The sequence below is a fragment of the Miniopterus schreibersii genome, assembly GCF_964146895.1.
Source record: "Miniopterus schreibersii genome assembly, chromosome: 2".
NCBI lineage: Eukaryota > Metazoa > Chordata > Mammalia > Chiroptera > Miniopteridae > Miniopterus > Miniopterus schreibersii.
Genome location: NC_138102.1, coordinates 23,604,504 through 23,622,613, shown reverse-complemented (window position 1 = coordinate 23,622,613; position 18,110 = coordinate 23,604,504). Strand labels below are relative to the sequence as shown.

The 18,110-nt window shown below is 40.6% G+C and overlaps 1 protein-coding gene across 8 annotated transcripts in view; it reads left to right on the top strand.

Annotated features, from left to right (window-relative positions):
- The window catches only part of SLC20A2 (solute carrier family 20 member 2), a 96,184-nt gene extending 79,432 nt beyond the window's left edge, over positions 1 to 16,752 (top strand). For 6 of the 8 annotated variants that reach the window (XM_081129049.1, XM_081129048.1, XM_081129047.1 and 3 more), the window contains 4 exons: positions 565 to 1,156; positions 7,210 to 7,395; positions 8,467 to 8,551; positions 15,142 to 16,751. In XM_081129049.1, the coding sequence (XP_080985175.1) occupies positions 565 to 1,156; positions 7,210 to 7,395; positions 8,467 to 8,551; positions 15,142 to 15,306 (1,028 nt within the window). In that variant the 3' untranslated portion in view covers positions 15,307 to 16,751. Of the gene's footprint in view, positions 1 to 564; positions 1,157 to 7,209; positions 7,396 to 8,466; positions 8,552 to 15,141 lie in introns of all 8 variants that reach the window. The other 2 variants (XM_081129045.1, XM_081129044.1) reach the window with 1 other exon arrangement.
- Positions 16,753 to 18,110: the final 1,358 nt, after the last annotated feature.

Sequence of the window (18,110 nt, the reverse complement as noted above, 5' to 3'; positions counted from 1 at the left end):
TGTCGGGGCGGCTGCCCACCTCCCTGCAGGGTGGGGGCCTGGCACCCGCTCTCTGTAGGTGTGGTCTCAGATTTGGCCCAGAGGAAGCAAATTAATTTTGCCCCGCAGATCTGACACACTGCCTTTGACAGTCATGACTGGCCTTTTAACGAGCACCTAGAATATCTGTCTCACAGGGAGGCGGGTTTTGCCCCTTCTGTATGAAGTTTTCTAATGTAAGTTCCTTATAAGGATTCTCCTTTCATTGGTTACTAGAAACAGGAGAGGATGCTGTAGTAATTTCTGGAAGACACTTTTTAGGAGAACTTAAATAACAACATTTACAAATATCATATTATTAGTTTTACCCTTTTGTAGTTTGTTTCCAAGTTTCCTTTTTTGTTTTAACCATATTACGTGTCCTTTATAGTCAATTTAGAAAATAAGGCCTGTGGGAAAAATTTAAGTCACCCATAATCCAGCCTTGCAGAGATTACCATCCTGACGCGGTGGGGAGTATTTCCTTCCAGACACGATTTCTATGCAAAAGGCTAGAAAATAAGACTCTTTCCTCACCCGTTTCAGGAAGGGCACTTTCCATGACTCACGGCTCTACGAAATCACCCATCTCCAACGGCACGTTCGGCTTCGACGGCCACACGAGGAGCGACGGCCACGTGTACCACACCGTTCACAAGGACTCGGGGCTCTACAAAGACTTGCTGCACAGGATCCACACGGACAGGGGCCCCGACGACAAGCCCGCCCCCGAGAACAACTACCGGTTCCTGCGGCGGAACAACAGCTACACCTGCTACACGGCGGCCATCTGCGGGATGCCCGTCCACTCCACTTTCAAAGCTGCTGACTCGTCACCTGCCCCCGAGGACAGCGAAAAGCTGGTGGGTGACACCGTGTCCTATTCTAAAAAGAGACTTCGCTATGACAGCTACTCAAGCTACTGCAATGCAGTAGCCGAAGCTGAGATAGAGGCGGAGGAGGGAGGCGTGGAAATGAAGCTGGCGTCGGAGCTGGCAGAGGCCAGCCGGCCTCGAGAGGACCCTGTGGAAGAAGAAAAGGAAGAGAAAGACACGTCCGAGGTCCACCTCCTCTTCCATTTCCTGCAAGTGCTGACTGCCTGTTTTGGATCCTTTGCACACGGTGGCAATGATGTGAGGTGAGGACATTCATTCACTCAACAAGTATGGACCAAGGGTTTGCGTGTGCCAGGCACTGTTCCGGGTGCCAGGATACAGCAGCGAACAACACAGACAAAAACCCGTCAGTCACGGCGGGGTGGGGCACAGAGAGCAAACAGTGAAATGAAGTAGCACGTGTACTGCGCTAGGCAGTGATGAATGTTAAAGGGAAAAGTCAGCTGGAAAGGGGATTGGAGCTGCTGGGATGGCAGTGTTGGAGAGGCTGCTCAGGGAAAGGCTCACTAAGTGATATCTGAAAGGGTGAAGAGAGCCAGCCATGTGAGCATCTGCAGGAAGAGCATTTCAAGAAGAGGGAACAGCAGGTGCAAAGGCCTGAGGCAGGAATATGCCTGGTGTATCCTAGGAAGAGCAAGGAGGCCACAGAGGGAGAATGTAGACTGTAAGGTTAGCAGATCATGGAGTCCTGGAATATGTAGGAAATATGTAGGAATATATAGAATCTCTACTCCTTTTTTACTAGCTAGGTAGCTAGTGATAAGTCACTCGATTTTCTGAAAGCCTCAGTATCCTAATCTGTAAAATGGAAGTAAAACTAGTACCAACCTCATGGGGTTTTCATGAGGATTAAGTGAGATGCTTTATATAACATGCTTAGGACGGTGCTCCTCCCATAATCAGTATCTATACATTTTCACTATTCCTATTATTATAATTATTATGCAGGGCTAATGTTTCTGTCCAAATCAGGCAAAGATGCTATTGTTGCTTTTTTTAAAAAATTTAATCCTGACCCCAGGATATGTTTATTGATTTTAGAGAGGAAGGAAGGGGGGGAGAGAGAGAGAGAGAGAAACATCGACTGGTTGCCTCCAGGACGCGCCTCTACCGGGGATCAAACCAGCAACTTTTCAGTGCAGGGGACAGCGCTCGAACCAACGGAGCCACCTGGCCAGGGCCTGTTGTTGCATTTTTATTGCCCAGTTATATGACTCTCCACTTCACAGCCATGGGTTCTATACACTGCCTGCCCACATGAAACTGCATTTCTGTTCTTTTTTAAAAAAAGTCTCTGTCAGGCGAGGCCTCAGTGCCGAACCATTTGTAACTTATTCTCATTCTTCTCAAAACGGCTCTTTGAGGTCATCAGTGGTATTGGTCAGGTGGGGAATCGGAACCTCAGAAACGTGATGATGCTTGCCCAGGATAGCACAGCTAGAGAGGAGCAGACTTGAGAGCCCTGGGTTCTTTGTGACTCTCAGCCCACACTCTGTCTAGAGTGTAGCCTGGGGTGGGAGGAGGAGACTGGAGCTTAAGCCGTTAAAAGCCTGTGTGTAGTTCTGTGTGTAAGGAACTTGGAAGTTGTCACTCTATCCTAAAAACAAGTAAAAAACTGAACAGACTGAAAATTCAACAACTCTTTTTGTATCCAGAAGAGAGAGGAAGACACAGAGCAAACCACTGCCCCCAAGATTGGAGATACAGTCAAACACAGGGAGTCAGAGAGGAGAGGCTCAAGAGTGGAAGCTGCTGTGGGAACCAGTGCCCAGTGGGAAAATCTGAACTGTAGTGATGAATTCCTACAGGCTCAGTGGGGACAAGTCTGAGAGTTAAAGACTCCAGAGGGATCCAGTGGTAGAAACAGTTAAACAAAGAAGTATAATGGATACACTAAGAAAGGAGAGGAAATAGAATCATATCAAATGCTCGGTTAAGACAAAATAGAACAAAGAACAAGGGCAACAAATAGAAAAGAGTAACAAATATGATAGATATTAATCCAACTATGTCAAAATCACTTTGAATGTCAGACATCTATCTACTGTACCAGTTAAAAGACAGATTGTCAGACTGGATCAAAAAACAAGACCCAACTATATGTTGTCTATAAGAAACCCACTTTAAATATGAAGATACATACAGGTTGAAAGTAAATGGAAGGAGGAAAATATATCACGCTAACACTAATCAAAAGAAAGCAGAAGTAGCTAACTATTAATTTCAGACAGAGCAGACATGGACAGATTCAGCAGGCAGAAAATCAGTAAGGATTTGAACTCAGCATAGTTGAACTCAATCAAGTTTAACTCAACAACACCATCAGTCAACTATATATCATTTACATTTATAGACTTCAGCAACAGGAGAATTCACATTCTCAAGCTCACATAAAACATTCAACAAAATAAGCCTCATTCTGGTCCATGAAATGCACCTAAATACATTAAAAAAAAAAATAGAACTAATTCAATGCCTGCTCTCTGACCACAATGAAATTAAGCTAGAAATCAATAAAAGAAAGATAACTGGGAAATCCCCAAATATGTGGAGATTATACACCACACTTGTAAATGACACATGGATCAAAAAAGAAACATCAAGAGAAATTTCTAAATATTTTAAACTAAGTGAAAATAATACACCAATATTTGTGGGATACAGTGAAACAGCGCATAGAGGGAAATATATAGCATTGAATAAATATATTAGGAAAGAACCAAAAAGAAATCAATAATCTAAATATTCATCCCAGGAAACTAGGGGGGAAAAAGAACAAATCAAATCCAAAGTAAGAAGAAGAAAAATTACAACAACTGGATCAGAAGTCAATTAAATTGAAATTAGGAAACCAACAGAGAAAATCCATGAAATGAAAAGCTGTGTTTTTTAAAAAAGATCAATAAAGCTGATAAGCTTCTAGGTGGGCTAAATGAGAAAAAAAGAGAGAACACAAGTTACTAATATCAGAAATGAAAGAAGAGACATCATTGTAGATCCTATAGACATTAAAAAGATAAAGCAGTACTATCAACAATTCCATGACCACAAATTTGATGACTTAGATGAAATTGGACCAATTTCTTGACCGAAGCAATCTGCCAAAACTCACACAAGAGGAAACAAACTATCTGAGTAGGCCTGTATCTATTAAAGAAATCGAATCAGTAATTAATAATCTTCCAAAACAGAAAGAAACAGGCCCAGATGGGCTCACTGATGAATTCTACCAATATTTAAGAAATATATTATACCAGTTCCCTATGATTTTGTTTAGAGGATAGAAGTAGAGGGAATACTTCTTAACTCATTGTAGGAGGCCAGTACTTCCCAATTACCAAAACCAGACAAAGACATTATAAGAAAAGAAAACTACAGACCAATATCTCTCATGCACATAGATATAAAAATCTTCAACAAAGTATTAGGAAACTGAATCCAACAATGTATAAAAATAATTACATATCACAACCAGGTGAAATTTATCACAGGTTTGCAAGGCTGGTTCAACATTCAAAATTCAATTCATGTAATCCATCAAATTTTAAAAAAAGAAAAATCACAATATCGTATCAATAGATCCAGAAAAAGCACTTAGCAAAATCTACCATCTATTTCTGATTTTTTTGAAAAAGACTTCAGTAAAGTAGGAATAGAGGGGAACTTCTTCAACTTGGTAAAGAATATCTCCAAAAAACCTGAAACTAACCTCATATTTAATGATGAGAAATAGCTTTCCCACTAAGATCAGGAGCAAGGCATGGATCCTGTCATCACTCCTTTTCAACACCATCCTGAAGTTCTAGCTAATGCAGTAGGACAAGAAAAGGAAATAAAAGGTATACTGAAAGGGAAGGAAGAAAGAAAACTTTGTTCGCAGATGACATGATTGTCTATGTAGAAATTTTGAAGGAATCAACAAACACTTCTGGAACTAACAAGCAGTTATATAGCAAGATTGCAGGATATAAGGTTAATATACAAAAATCATTTGCTTTCACACATACCAACAATGAACAGATGGAATTTGAAATTTAAAACACAATACTGCTTTTCAGCTGAACTGCCATCTTCCAGCAATTTGCCAAAGTGACTAACTCAGAGAGAAAGAGGAGAGGCACCTGCGATGTGTTCTCTAGACCTTTCAGAAAACATGGAGTTGTATGGCCACCCACATACATGTGAATCTACAAGAAGGATGATACTGTAGACATCAAGAGAATGGTCACTGTTCAAAAAGGCATGCCCCACAAATGTTACCATGGCAAAACTGGAAGAGTCTGCAGTGTCACCCAGCATGCAGTGGGCATTGTTGTAAACAAACAAGGGCAAGATTCTTGCCAAGAGAATAATGTCTGTATGAAGCATATTAAGCACTCTAAGAGTCAAGATAGCTTCCTGAACTGTGTGAAGGAAAATGATCAGATAAAGAAAGAAGCCAAAGAGAAAGGTAGTTGGATTCAACTGAAGGGTCAGCCTGCTCCACCCAGAGAAGCACACTTTGTGAGAAAGGAAAGGAGCCTGAGCTCCTGGAACCCATTCGCTATGAATTCATGGCATAAGTGTAAAACAAAACAAAACAAAACAAAAAACTCTGTACTGATAAAAAATGTTTCTCTTAATTGAGTAGAACTTTGGTATCCCTTCCCTCAAAAATATATGTAAAGAAAACTTTGTGTCCTGAAAAAAATAAATAAAATATACAATACTATTTATATTTGCATCCCCCAAAATGAAATACTTAGGTATAAATCTTAACAAAATACATAAAGATCTATATGTGGAAAATTACAAAATTGATTAATGAAGTCAAAGAAGAATTAAATAAAAGGAGAGATTTTTTCATGTTCAAGGACAGGAAGACTCAATATTGTCAAGATGTCAGTTCTTCCTATCTTGGGGATGTTGATAATGAGGGAGGCTGTGGGGGGGGGGGCAGGGATTTTGTGGGAAATCTGTACCTTCCCTTCAGTTTCATTGTTAACCTTAAATTGCTCTAAAGGAATGAGGTCTTAGTTATAAATTTAAAAAAAAAAAGAAGCTGTAGCACCTCCCCAAAAAGTCAGTGTGTGGCTGCCAAGGGCCTGAATGATAATAGCAGGTTTTGGGGAAATGACGTGAGTGCCTGAGTGAGTCCTGAGCTCCTGTCTCAATCTTGCCTCCTGCTAGTGGCAGGACTTTAGTGTCAGTTTCTTCATCAGTAAAATGGGAATGACAATACCTAGTTTGCAGGGTGGATGTGAGAACTAGTGATTAGCAATGTTTGTGATCCCACAGTGTGGGACCCGACACCGCTGCCCAAAACTGAAGCTGATCTTAGTAGCAGTGCTGGCAGTGAAAATGGGCAGGGGAAAAAGAGAAAAAATAATTTGGTTTTTGTGTCTACTTCTTGTGATTTTTCAGTACTTCTAAAAAATTAATAAATCACGTGCCTATTAAGATGGCTACTATAAAAGAAAACAGAAAATAGCAAGTGTTGGCAAGGATGTGGAGAAACTGGAACTCCTGTGCACTGTTAGTGGAATGCAAAGTGGTGCAACCACTATGGAAAATAGTCTGGAGGTTCCTGAAAAAATTAAAAATAGAACTACCTTATGATCCAGCAATCCTACTTCTGGTTATTTACCCCAAATAATTGAAAGGAGTCTCAAAGAGATATTTGTACACCCATGTTCACTGCAACATTATTCACAATAGCCAAGAGGTGGAAGCAACACAAAACACCCATCAATGGATGAACTTATAAAGAAGATGTGGTATATGCATACAGTGGACTATTCAGCCTTCAAAAAGGAAGGAAATTCTAACTCATGCTACAACGTGGATGAATCTCGAGGACATTATGCTATGTGAAATAAGCCAGTCTCAGAAGACAGATACTGTATAACTCCACTTATACGAGGTACCTAGAGTAGTCAGATTCATAGAGACAGAAAGTGAAATGGTGGTTACGAGGGGCTGGGAGCAGGGGGCAAAGGGAATAATTGTTTAATAGCTATAGAGTTTTAGATTTGCAGGATGAAAAAGTTCTGAAGATCTGTTTCACAACAATGTGAATATACTCAACACTACTGAACTGTGCACTTAAAAATAGCTAAAATGGTAAATTTTCTCTTATTTTTTACCACAACAAAAAAATTAATAAATCATTTTTATCACCACTAGACTATATATAGGCAAGCCATAAATACAGTAAGAAGGGCTATTCTCAAGACTGAGAAGTCACTGCAGGTTGTGTACAGTGCTGTTTGTCCGTACAATGTTCGCATAATTCATCTGTTTTTTATTCTCCCAGCAATGCCATTGGTCCCCTGGTAGCCTTGTGGCTGATTTATGAACAAGGTGCAGTCCTCCAAGAAGCAGCTACTCCCATCTGGCTGCTGTTTTATGGAGGAGTTGGAATTTGCACAGGGCTTTGGGTGTGGGGAAGACGAGTGATCCAGACCATGGGGAGAGACCTCACTCCAATCACACCATCCAGGTAAGCCAGGGGCACAGGCTGGTTGGCAGGGCTGGCCCTTTGAGGCCTGTGCAGAGTTGGTATGTCTGAAAGTCCTCTTGTGCTGCTTTTGCGTCCCGACCCCCTGACCCCCTCAGCACAGACACTGTGCAGCTGGGAGTTGCAGTGAGCAGGGCGTAGAGGGTAAGCAAACCCTACCTTTGCTGTCCACCCATCACCGCCCTCCCGCAGGCGCTCTTGAGGCCCCATCCCCAGTGGCACTGAGATGAGGGGCTGCAAACCACACCCATGGTCCAGGGCCTGCTTTTCCCCCAATTCTCCACCACACCAGCTCCACCTAGTGGACGCAAGCAGCTCTCACCTGCCGCCCTTCTGAGGTTACTTTGTGTCCTGTCCCCCTGCCAACCTCAGCCCTCTGAGGTGGTGGGGTCCGGAGACTCCGGGTTTTCTCTGTAGTCCTGTTGTCCTTTTCGCTAACCTTTAGCTGGAGTAGGGGTTAAATAACAAACTCACAGGAGAACTTTAGAAAGATACAACTAAAATTTGGAACTACCTATTGTAAGAAATCTTTTCCCTCTTGAAATTAATTTTAATGATTCTTTTATAAGAATGACTTCAAGAAAAATTAATGATCTTGAGAAAAATACACTTTTTTGGTAATAAGTACACATTTTAAAAATTTATCTTTATTGTTGAAAGTTTTACGACGTACCCCTTTTCCCCCCTCTTTGACTACCTCATAAGTACACATTTTAAAAATGAAAGTATATAGCTTTTCGTGCTCCACTTTAGAAATGACTAAGTGGTCATTTTTTTACACAGCAGGAATTTCTGACCCAGTTACTACAGGGTGTGGGTTTTCAAAACACCAGAAAAACAAGACTGTTTGGGGCTGTAAACAGTGTAACGCGGAGCCTTAGTGTGAATCGTTGCCATTGTACAGCAGTTTCTAGCTCTATTAATGTCATCTGGCCCAGTCAGGAGTCCACAGTCGATTCAAAGAATGTTCTGGTGAGACTTTGGCGCCCCTGGGGTGTCAGTGAGGCGGATACAAAGAGCGCCTGTGATGTGTCTCCTCTCTCCCTCCCACAGCGGCTTCACCATTGAACTGGCCTCAGCGTTCACAGTGGTGATCGCCTCCAATGTGGGGCTTCCTGTCAGCACCACTCACTGCAAGGTAGGCCCCCGCCAGCACCCCCTTTCTTCAGGCTGCTGGGATCTGAGAAAAGCTGGTTGTCCTTTATATATTGTTGTTTGTGAAAAAAGTCTTCAGGGCTTGCTGGGTGCACTCTAGCATTGTTGGATGTGGGGCGTTTGCTTTTCTCAGACTGTCTCTCTCGACCTCTCCTGCTCAGCAGTGTGACACCTGTGGTAGTGCAGACTGCTTTTCAATGCATGCCTGGCAAGAGCTTTTCTCCTTCGATGTGTGCTTCACACTTTCCATCTGTCCTGTTTCTCTCTCGTTTCCACGGTGGATTTTGCATTGAAGTCATGTGTGCGCTAACCATATTTGTAGGCTCAAAGGGGACAGGCCACTCAGTTCTAACCCATTGCAGGGGACTGGGAGTTGACAGTGGAACTAGAGATAAGCAGAAGTCATCTCAATGGAATTGTAAGACATAGTTGTTTCAGTTCTTTTTCCTTCTATGATGGTCAAAGTGACTGCATTTCCTTAGAAATTCCAGATGAGGGGTCGTGCTTAATATTGCTCGCTGCCAATGCTTTAAAACTCAGGGCTGTGCGAGAGGAAATTCCTTGCTATAGGGGTGGGATGTTGGAGCTGTAAGGAGCCTTAAAGAGTCATGAAGAGGAGATGGGCTCCGTGAGTTTTGGGGAGTTATCTGAGGTCACTCAGGGTGAAGCCAGGACTAGAACCCAGGCCTGATAACCCAGGTCTGGAAAATTCTAGAACAGCTTTAATGGGCCCCCTGTAAACAAAAATAGTCCCTAACTTCTACAAAGCAAAAGTCACCTCCAGATTTTTCCTAGGTTTATTTGCTTGTATCATTCAAGAAAAATGGATTTGTACCTGCTGTGTGTGAGGTACTGTTCTACATTTACACACAATTTAAAAACTCCAACCATTGTGTTTATGAACAAATGTGAATGGCGTGGTGCTTCAACTATTAAGGCCAGGCAGTGTTCATGGGACTCTTTTTTAGTGGGCCAGCTGACAAAACTAGAGCCCTACATGGAGAATCAGCCTTATGGGAGAGGGTTTGTGTTTTCTTGTTTCTTCTTTTTTTTTTTTTGCTACAGAATATAAAATAACTTCAATTTCTACACACTTTCATTGTAAAAATTACTTCCACTTACTGAGTATATACAGAGTGCCAGGCACTGTGTTTAGTGCTCTAAACAGGGGTGGGCAAAAGTAGGTTAAATTATCAGCCATCATTACCTAAAAGATAAATCGTAAAGATGCAAAAGAATAACTACTACTACTACTAAGACAAGTAATATAAACAAATCATACAGTAATTACTAAATAAATAATACAACAATAAACTCTGTTGCACATACAACTGTAAACCTACTTTTGCCTACCCCTGTATGTACAAAGTACGTCATTTAATCCCCACAGCAGCCCTTCGAAATTGCTACTGGTATGCCCAATCTACAGATAAGGAAACCGAGGCTTCCAGAGTTAAGTCACTTTCCCAAGGTCATACATTTAACATGCGATAGAAGCATTCAGACCTTCACCTCATGCTCTGGACCTTCTAATCGTAATCATAATCATCATAATCCTGGTCACCAACCACAAGTAAGGGGCGTGGGGCAGGCGCTCTCTGCTGGGCACTGTTTTAAGTGCACTGAATAACTGACTTAACCCTCCGCCAAACCTTCTGAGGGTAGAGTAGTGCCAATGCTACCCAGTTTTACCAATGAGGACACTGACACGTAGAAAGGTTACCTCACTTGTCCAGTGTGATGACACAACTGGCGAGTGGCCTGCTGAGGTCCAACCTGCGCAGTGGGGCCCAGAGTCCTGCTCCCCAGCCCTCCATGCACATGCCTCTCAAGTCCAAAGAAGGCAGGCAGGAAAAGGAAGGTGGTGCGCTCCTGCCGTTCTCCTACCATTGTTATTTTTCTAATTTTGGTTATTTAAAAATTACAAGAGAGCCCATGTTCACTGAAATATGTCAGACAATACTGTATGGGATGAAAGGCGATCATCTTCCCCCTTACTCCAGCTCAGCTTCAACTCACTGTGGTGTGTGGGAGCCTAGAGGAAATGATGTTAAATATATTCATTCCTTCCCAAGGAAGTAGGGTTTAAACTTTTCTGTAGGTATAAATAGTCTTTTGGGGCTGCTTGAAAATAAGCATTACCCTCTTTTTAATGATTAACCCTGCACTTGAGCAAGCCTAGTGAAGGCCAACTTTTTCACACCAGGTTAAAGATTCTCTGGAAAAAACAACACAAGTTTGTTTTTTCTAGGTTATTATTGTTTTTTACCAAACTGTATTTGTAAGCTAACCTATACTGATGCATAGAGTGAAGTGTTATGGCTGAAACTACTAATCTTGCTAATTTAACACTAAATTCTATAATACAACGTATGAAATAGATGAAAAGTATAAAATGCCTATAAAAACTACATTCTTATATGGTCAACTTTAAATGCTATTTCCCCAATATTTATATTTATACTATAATAAGGAGGCACTACTAAGGGATTTATATCCAGTTTGTACAGGACATTAGTGAATAAATGTGTGTGTTAGCATTACCCTAAAATAGCTAGACAAATTTTATGATAGGTATTGTTTCCTTAGAGCTGTTGATTAGTGTTAGAATAGCTTGTTGGCACTTGTGTTAAAACAAGTCTCCTTAACATGGGACCACAGTGGATGTCATCCATCAAATAGACTTGAGGCAGAGCTCAACTTGGAATCTAGTCAGTTTGTCCAGTGTCATTGATCATGGACTTCTGGACAAAGCCCAGAGCTAGTTATTGCAATAGCTGAAGGCCAGAGTCCTGGCTCTCAAGAACTCGCAGGAGACAGAGACACTCATCAAGGGCCATAGTAGGAGTGCCAAGAAGAGTTCACAGTTGCCATCCCCGCATTATACTTGTTCTGTTACATCACGTTTTCTTTTGCTTGCAACGGTCCCCAAATGGCAAGTATGGGATGAAATATGAGAGACGTGGGGTGGAGTAAGAATGAGGCCCTCTGTGAGCGAAGCTGTGAGCCTGGGAACATTCAAAGGGTGTCGATACCCACATAAAACCCTAACAATCCCGTCGGGTTTCCCGGAATAATCTGACCCTGTTGGATTTTTTCTACTCTCTGCATCGTCTCCCATCTACTTTTTTGGTGTTTTGCTTAGCGTCACCTCCATTAGAAGGTGGTGGGCAAAAGTTAGGAACTTGGCAGGAAAAAAAGGAAACTATTGTGTAAAATGAGCTTTTCAATTTATCTGGGTAGGTTTCATTTATTCCTGTTTCCCTCTCAGCGTACCAGTATTTAATACAGACAGGCCTTTGTGGGCTCTGTAATAGGAATTCAGAGTGGTGGTATCCAATTGTTTTAACTCATATTCGGGGGGCTTGGGATTCTTCTTTTTTGGGAATTCCCCACATTGTTCATCTCTGTTGATGACATAGATGATTACTTAACTAGCCTTTGGATTTGGGACAGCTTATAGGAAGCACTACTGATTTTAAAATTTAGGATTATAATTTCTAATTTAATTTTCTAATTCTTGCTCTCTGGTTCCCCTACTTCTCAGTAATTCAATTGCTGTTAGTGCCTGATGGTGGCCTTATGCTGGAAACACACTCAGCTTCCTAAGAGGGAAGTTAGAACACAGGAAATACCTGTGTGTGAGACACTGTGTTAGTGGATGGGAAAACTAGGTTTTGTAAAGATGTCAGTTCTCCTCAAATACAACCCCAACCAAATTTTTCTTACAACTTTACAAAGTGAATCTAAAGTTAATTTGGTAAGTTAAATTAGCAAGAACATAAAAAACAGACAAAAACAATGACAAGGAGGGACTGACCTTGCCAGATAGAAAGTATATTATAAGGAAATAAGAGGAAAAAATAGATGGAGGTAAGGGGATAAGGAATTGAGTTAATGGGGATGGAGTTTGGGAAGATGAAAAAGCTCTGGAGATGATGGTGAGAATGGTTGCAAAACAATGTGAATATACTTTATGCCACTAAATTGTACAACTTAAAAATGGTTAAAGTGATAAATTTTATGTTATGTATATTTTACCACAATAACAGGAAAAACTTAGATACTTATATAAAAACAGTAGATAGGCGAGAGAGAGAACCTATTATATAGGAGCATATAGTTTGAGGAAGGGAAAATTTAACCAATAAGGGATGTTAGCTGGCTGTCAATCTAGAAGAACAAAATTAGACCCACAACTCTCAAAATATATGAACATATATCTGATGGCTTAAATAACATTTTTAAATATTTTAAAATTTAGGATAATATATAACGTGATTTTAGAGAATTTAGAATTAAATAGAATTAAATATCAAATATTCAAGCTAAGGATAAATCACAGAAGAAAAGTGCAGCATATTTTATTGCATGAAGTTAGAAACTTGAAAATGAAACAAAGCAAAATACTGGGTTGGGAAAATATTTGCATTAAATATCACAGTTGTTATTCAATAAAGACCACACATAAATAAATAAGGGACACATTTAGATTCCAATATGTAAAAGGGCAAAATACATGAAAAGACCATTTTTTTGTATGTAAAAACTAGAGGAAGTAAAACTGGACAAATAAAAAGTTCAGCCTTAGTCATAATTAAAGATATGCAAATTATAACAACAGTAGCACATTTTTGTTGATTGGTTAGCAAAAAAGAACAATTTACAGGATTGTTGTGGAGTGCTGAAGTTCACAGATTATGGGCGACCTTGTATATTTATAAAACTATTTGGCAGTGCGTATTGAGGTCCTAGATGCATTAGGAGACAAAGAGGCCTTCCTCAAAGTAACATTCCATTTGATGCGTGGGAAGCTGTTGGTAAATCACCATTTTGCAACCATCATAATAAAGATCGGATTGCTAAAACTTTAGCAGAGGGGGGAGGAGAGGGAAGTTGATGAGCAGGATATTTTAATGGTATGAAATATTTCTTTATAGATTGTGGCAAAATGTTAAAAATTGGTGAATTATTTAGTAAGGATGGTGGGAGTCCTTTGAGCTTTTCTCTAAGTTTCAGATTATTTCAAGGTGTTTCTAAAATGCCCTGTTGGACAAATAATCCATTTCAGAGAATATTATTTTTTTAAAGCCTAAATATAAGTTATATGAGTGAATGTGTTAATCATGAAACTATTTCTAATAGGGAAAAATTGGGAGCAAACTGGAAATGGTTAAATAAATTGAGGCGCATCCACCTAAAGCATGTACCATTTTACATGATTATCGTAAAGGCTGTGAGTACTATGGGAAGATGTTACATTAGTACATTATGATGTTAATGTACTAGAAAGGAATGTATAAATATGACAGTAGTTGCATTCTCAGTAATTGCTCGTCCCTCCTATTACATAAACTTGCTCTAATATTATTACCTTTACGCTTAAAAAAATGTAAGAAAGGAAGAGGGCATAGATAAGATAGAAACTTCAGTGAGTCCTTACTGAGGTGCCTGGAGAGGGATGCTCTGGGGAGAGGGTCAATAACAAGAATTTAATCTCAGAAGCTAGTGTTTGTGGATTTGATGGCTTGAGTTGACAAAATGTCACATTAACTGCCTTTAAAGATGCGGCTGTTTTTGGCATTCTGGTTGCTTCCATATACAATTTAAAGTGCTAGATTTTATTTTTTGTTATTTGAATGTCACTGGCCACTGCCAGTTTTGAAGTATTTGAGGGTCAGCAGAGACAAGCCTATTTTATGGAGATCTTTAAGGGCACCCTGTTATATACTCCCTGAGCTTCCCCAGGGCCTGAGCGAGGCATGAGATAGTAAAGGGAATGTACTTTCTCAGGATTTTTAGGGTACTTAGTGTCTTTTTTTTCCTTTTTAGATTTTCAACAGATCATAAAATGAACTGCGAGTATTTAGAAAAATATTTGTATCAGTATTGATCTCATTTTCAAGTATCTCTGTCATGCCTCTGTGAGGCCTGATTGACAGTTTAGATCCAATAACATTTATGCTCCATTTTATTTTTTAAAATTAGCTGAAGTGCAAGGACTGCAAGGAGTTTGAGATCATGGAGAAAAACAGTTTAACGTCAAGAGGCCTGAGTTCTAGTCCTCAGTCTGCTGTGATCTACATTATCTACTGGTGCCCCTGAACCCTCCAGGGGCTATTTGATCCTCTGGAACATAAGCTATGTGGTCACATATTCAAAGGTCTTCTCCAGCTCCAACATTTTATGATGCTGTTACTCTAAGAGAAGGATACATCATTGCCATTTCATTATGTAATTAAAGAAGGTTCACATACTATAGTAAGCAATATCCTACATGGGGAGTATTTAAAACAGGGGCATTCATAGTTTATAAGGTACAGAAGCATAGGAAACATTTAATTGGCTAAAAGTTCCACTCAAATAGAGCAGAATATATAGGTGGAAAATTGCATCAGATCTGTATATTGAATAATCCTAACACAATTACACCTAAAATCTAAACTGTTTTAGAAGCTTTTAGCAAATTTAGGGGAGAGAATTGGTAATCTTATAATTTATTTGAGATTAGCCAGTTTACATTGGTTGAATTTGTGGGCTTCCTTTAACTTGAAAATGTTTCTGCTCCTACAGGTGGGCTCTGTGGTGGCTGTGGGCTGGATCCGCTCCCGGAAGGCCGTGGACTGGCACCTCTTCCGGAACATCTTTCTGGCGTGGTTTGTGACTGTCCCTGTGGCTGGACTGTTCAGTGCTGCTGTCATGGCTCTCCTCATGTACGGGATCCTTCCATATGTGTGATTTCTCTTCTTCCAACCAGCAAACAAGGGAGAGTCTGGCATGGGGATGCATGGGAGGTGTGTGCCCACATTTCACACACGTACATGCATCCTGCCCATGCACCGGCTGTCTCCCAACCAGCCTCTCCATGCACCTTCAGATGGTTCCAAACCACACTGTTCACCTAGGTGGTAGAGTCATCTTCCAGAGCTAACTTAACTACTGTACATAATAAGTGCATTAAGCTGGTATTGTGGTGATATAACGTGGTGCAGTTACTTATATAGTAAATATATATTGTATACATAGAATAGGTAGCATTATTTCAAATATATTCAAAACGGGAGTGGAGATAATTGCCTAGATTCAATATTCAGCAAATCTTTGTACATAGTGATTTCAGTGGCAAATTTTGAAAACCTTTTAAAAGGAAAATGTAGATTGGAAAATGCTGTTTTTCCCATTTAATATACTGTAAGATAGCTGAGATACAGGATGTGTGATACAAATTTGGGAAGGTGTACGAATGTCAGAGTGCTATTGAATAATACTGGAACAGGAGTTCCCAAGTGCTTTCACTGAAGAGTTTGTTCATATACTGTGTATTGATTATGTAATATATCATAATTGCTTCTGTAAATACTTAAAACTGTAATTTTTTAATGGTGTGCGCTTCCTAGCTTTTTTGATCAGAGAATTTTTGGAAAGTACCAAAGAAGCAGGGGAATAGTTTGCCAGTATTATATTTTCATATTGTTTGTCTCCCCTCCTTATAACCCTACCATTAACCTGGGATGTGGCAAGACCGCTGTGCTCTGGCCTGCCCAGAGCAGTGTGCGCAGTGAGGCACCAGCCCCAATCCTGTGCTCGTCCCACTCCCGCTTCCGCATCCCACCCACCCCCACCACTGCCACCACATGCCAGATATTGGTCAGCCCTGCAGTGGCCCTTTCATTATCGTCAGTGTAGAGAATGTACACAGGATGTGTACTCAAGCACTACATGTCAAATCCAGTTTTAATTTTCACTCCTATTCTCCCCTGCAGCCAGAAGGAAGGAATTCTTGTCTCACACATTGAGGCAAGTACTCTGACATTCTGGAAATTCAGGAGGGGGGGGGGTTGAAATATCAGACTATACACTGGATTTGAGAATTCCCTTGAGGCCTTCACTAAGCTGAACATCCTGATGCTCTACTGTAGTCCCATTGGATTTTTTTTTTTTTTGATAGTGGGAGGAAGTATGACTAATGTTAGAGCCTGAAACTATGGAAATGCTGCTAAAATTTTTATATTTACAGACATTTTCTCGGTACTTCATTGTGATTTTTCATTAATCAATCATATTAAATTTATAATAAAAAATGCCCCTCAAAAGTCTGCCTCTGAAGTTCTTTTCTAAATACCTATATAATGATTTTTGTCTAGAGTTTCCACAAAAATAAAAGCTATATAATTTGGTTACTTGAATTTTTCAAATACCCTTTTCCCCTTATTTTACTACTATTACATGTTTGTGCAGAAAATACATGAGCAAGAAAGGAAAGAATGACCCACACAGCTCAGCATCCCGAAATCCCCACTGTTAACATATACAGTGATCCTTCAGTAATGAACTATCTGATGAAAGGATTTGTCACTCTACAGTTGGCCAGATTTCAGGGCGAAGGAACTAGCAGGAAAATGCACATCCTTTCTTCTTGGCTTAAGCATCCAAAAACAAAACAAAAACACACCTACTTGGAGCTTCTGAAAGAATCTCCTTCAGCCTCTGCAGGAGTCACAAGCTCTAGTTCCTTCCCAAGCCAGGAAGATGAGAGAGATGGGGAAAACTGGCCAGGTGTTAAACATTCTTCATCTCCACAAAGAAATGTGCCCTTTCCAGTGTTTAAAATGGCATTTTAGGTCTTTTATTTGTTCACTTATGATAAAACCATAGATTCAAGAAGTAGTTCAATTTCCTTCTACATTTATAAGAAAAATAACAGCACAATGACACAGTGGCAGTTTTTGCAAGCCGCATCGTGGGAGAAGGGCTGCCACCTCAGCCCGGCACAGCCCCAGTAGCCAGGGTGGCAGAGGCCCAGGCCGGGGAAGCAAAGTGGGATAAAGGTCACACCAGCACCTAGTCTTCGAATGACTAAGCACCTAACCATGTCACTGGCAATGTGCAGAGAAGCCTTGCCCACTGCACCCCTTCCTATCCTCCCTGTTATCTGAAAGAGATGGCCTCCCCCCTTCCCCTTCCCATGAGGGCAGGGAGGTAAGCTCAAGCAGAGGATGGGTCACCTTGGAGCGGCAGAGATGCTGGTAGAGGGCTCCACTGCCTGGGTCATCTGAGAGTCCCTTTCTCTAAGTTAATTAGCCTCTTCCCCTAAAAATGCAAATACTACTGGACAAGGGTTAACTCCTGCGTCCTTGGTATCTTACTGTGATTTTGTCACCAGATCACCCTGCTATCATAAGAGAGCTGTTTGGAGCCAAGAGGAGTGCCCTGGAGACTGCTGCCTTCCCAGTGTCTGGGCTCCTCTCATAGTAGCAAAGTTTGCATGGAGCACAGGCTGTCAGATGGAGTCTGAGCACCAAAGACAATGTTCTTCTACTTCATTTTCTACCTTTCAAAAGGACTGAACTTTTGAGCAAGTATGTAAACATATTTATTCATTTTCAACAAAATAAGATGTAGAATAAAAATTAAAACCATTCCATGAAACAAAATGAAGGATAAAAATCATATGATCATATCAGTAGATGCAGAAAGAGCATTTGACAAAATCCAGCATCCATTCATGATAAACACTCTCAGCAAACTGGGAATAGAGGGAA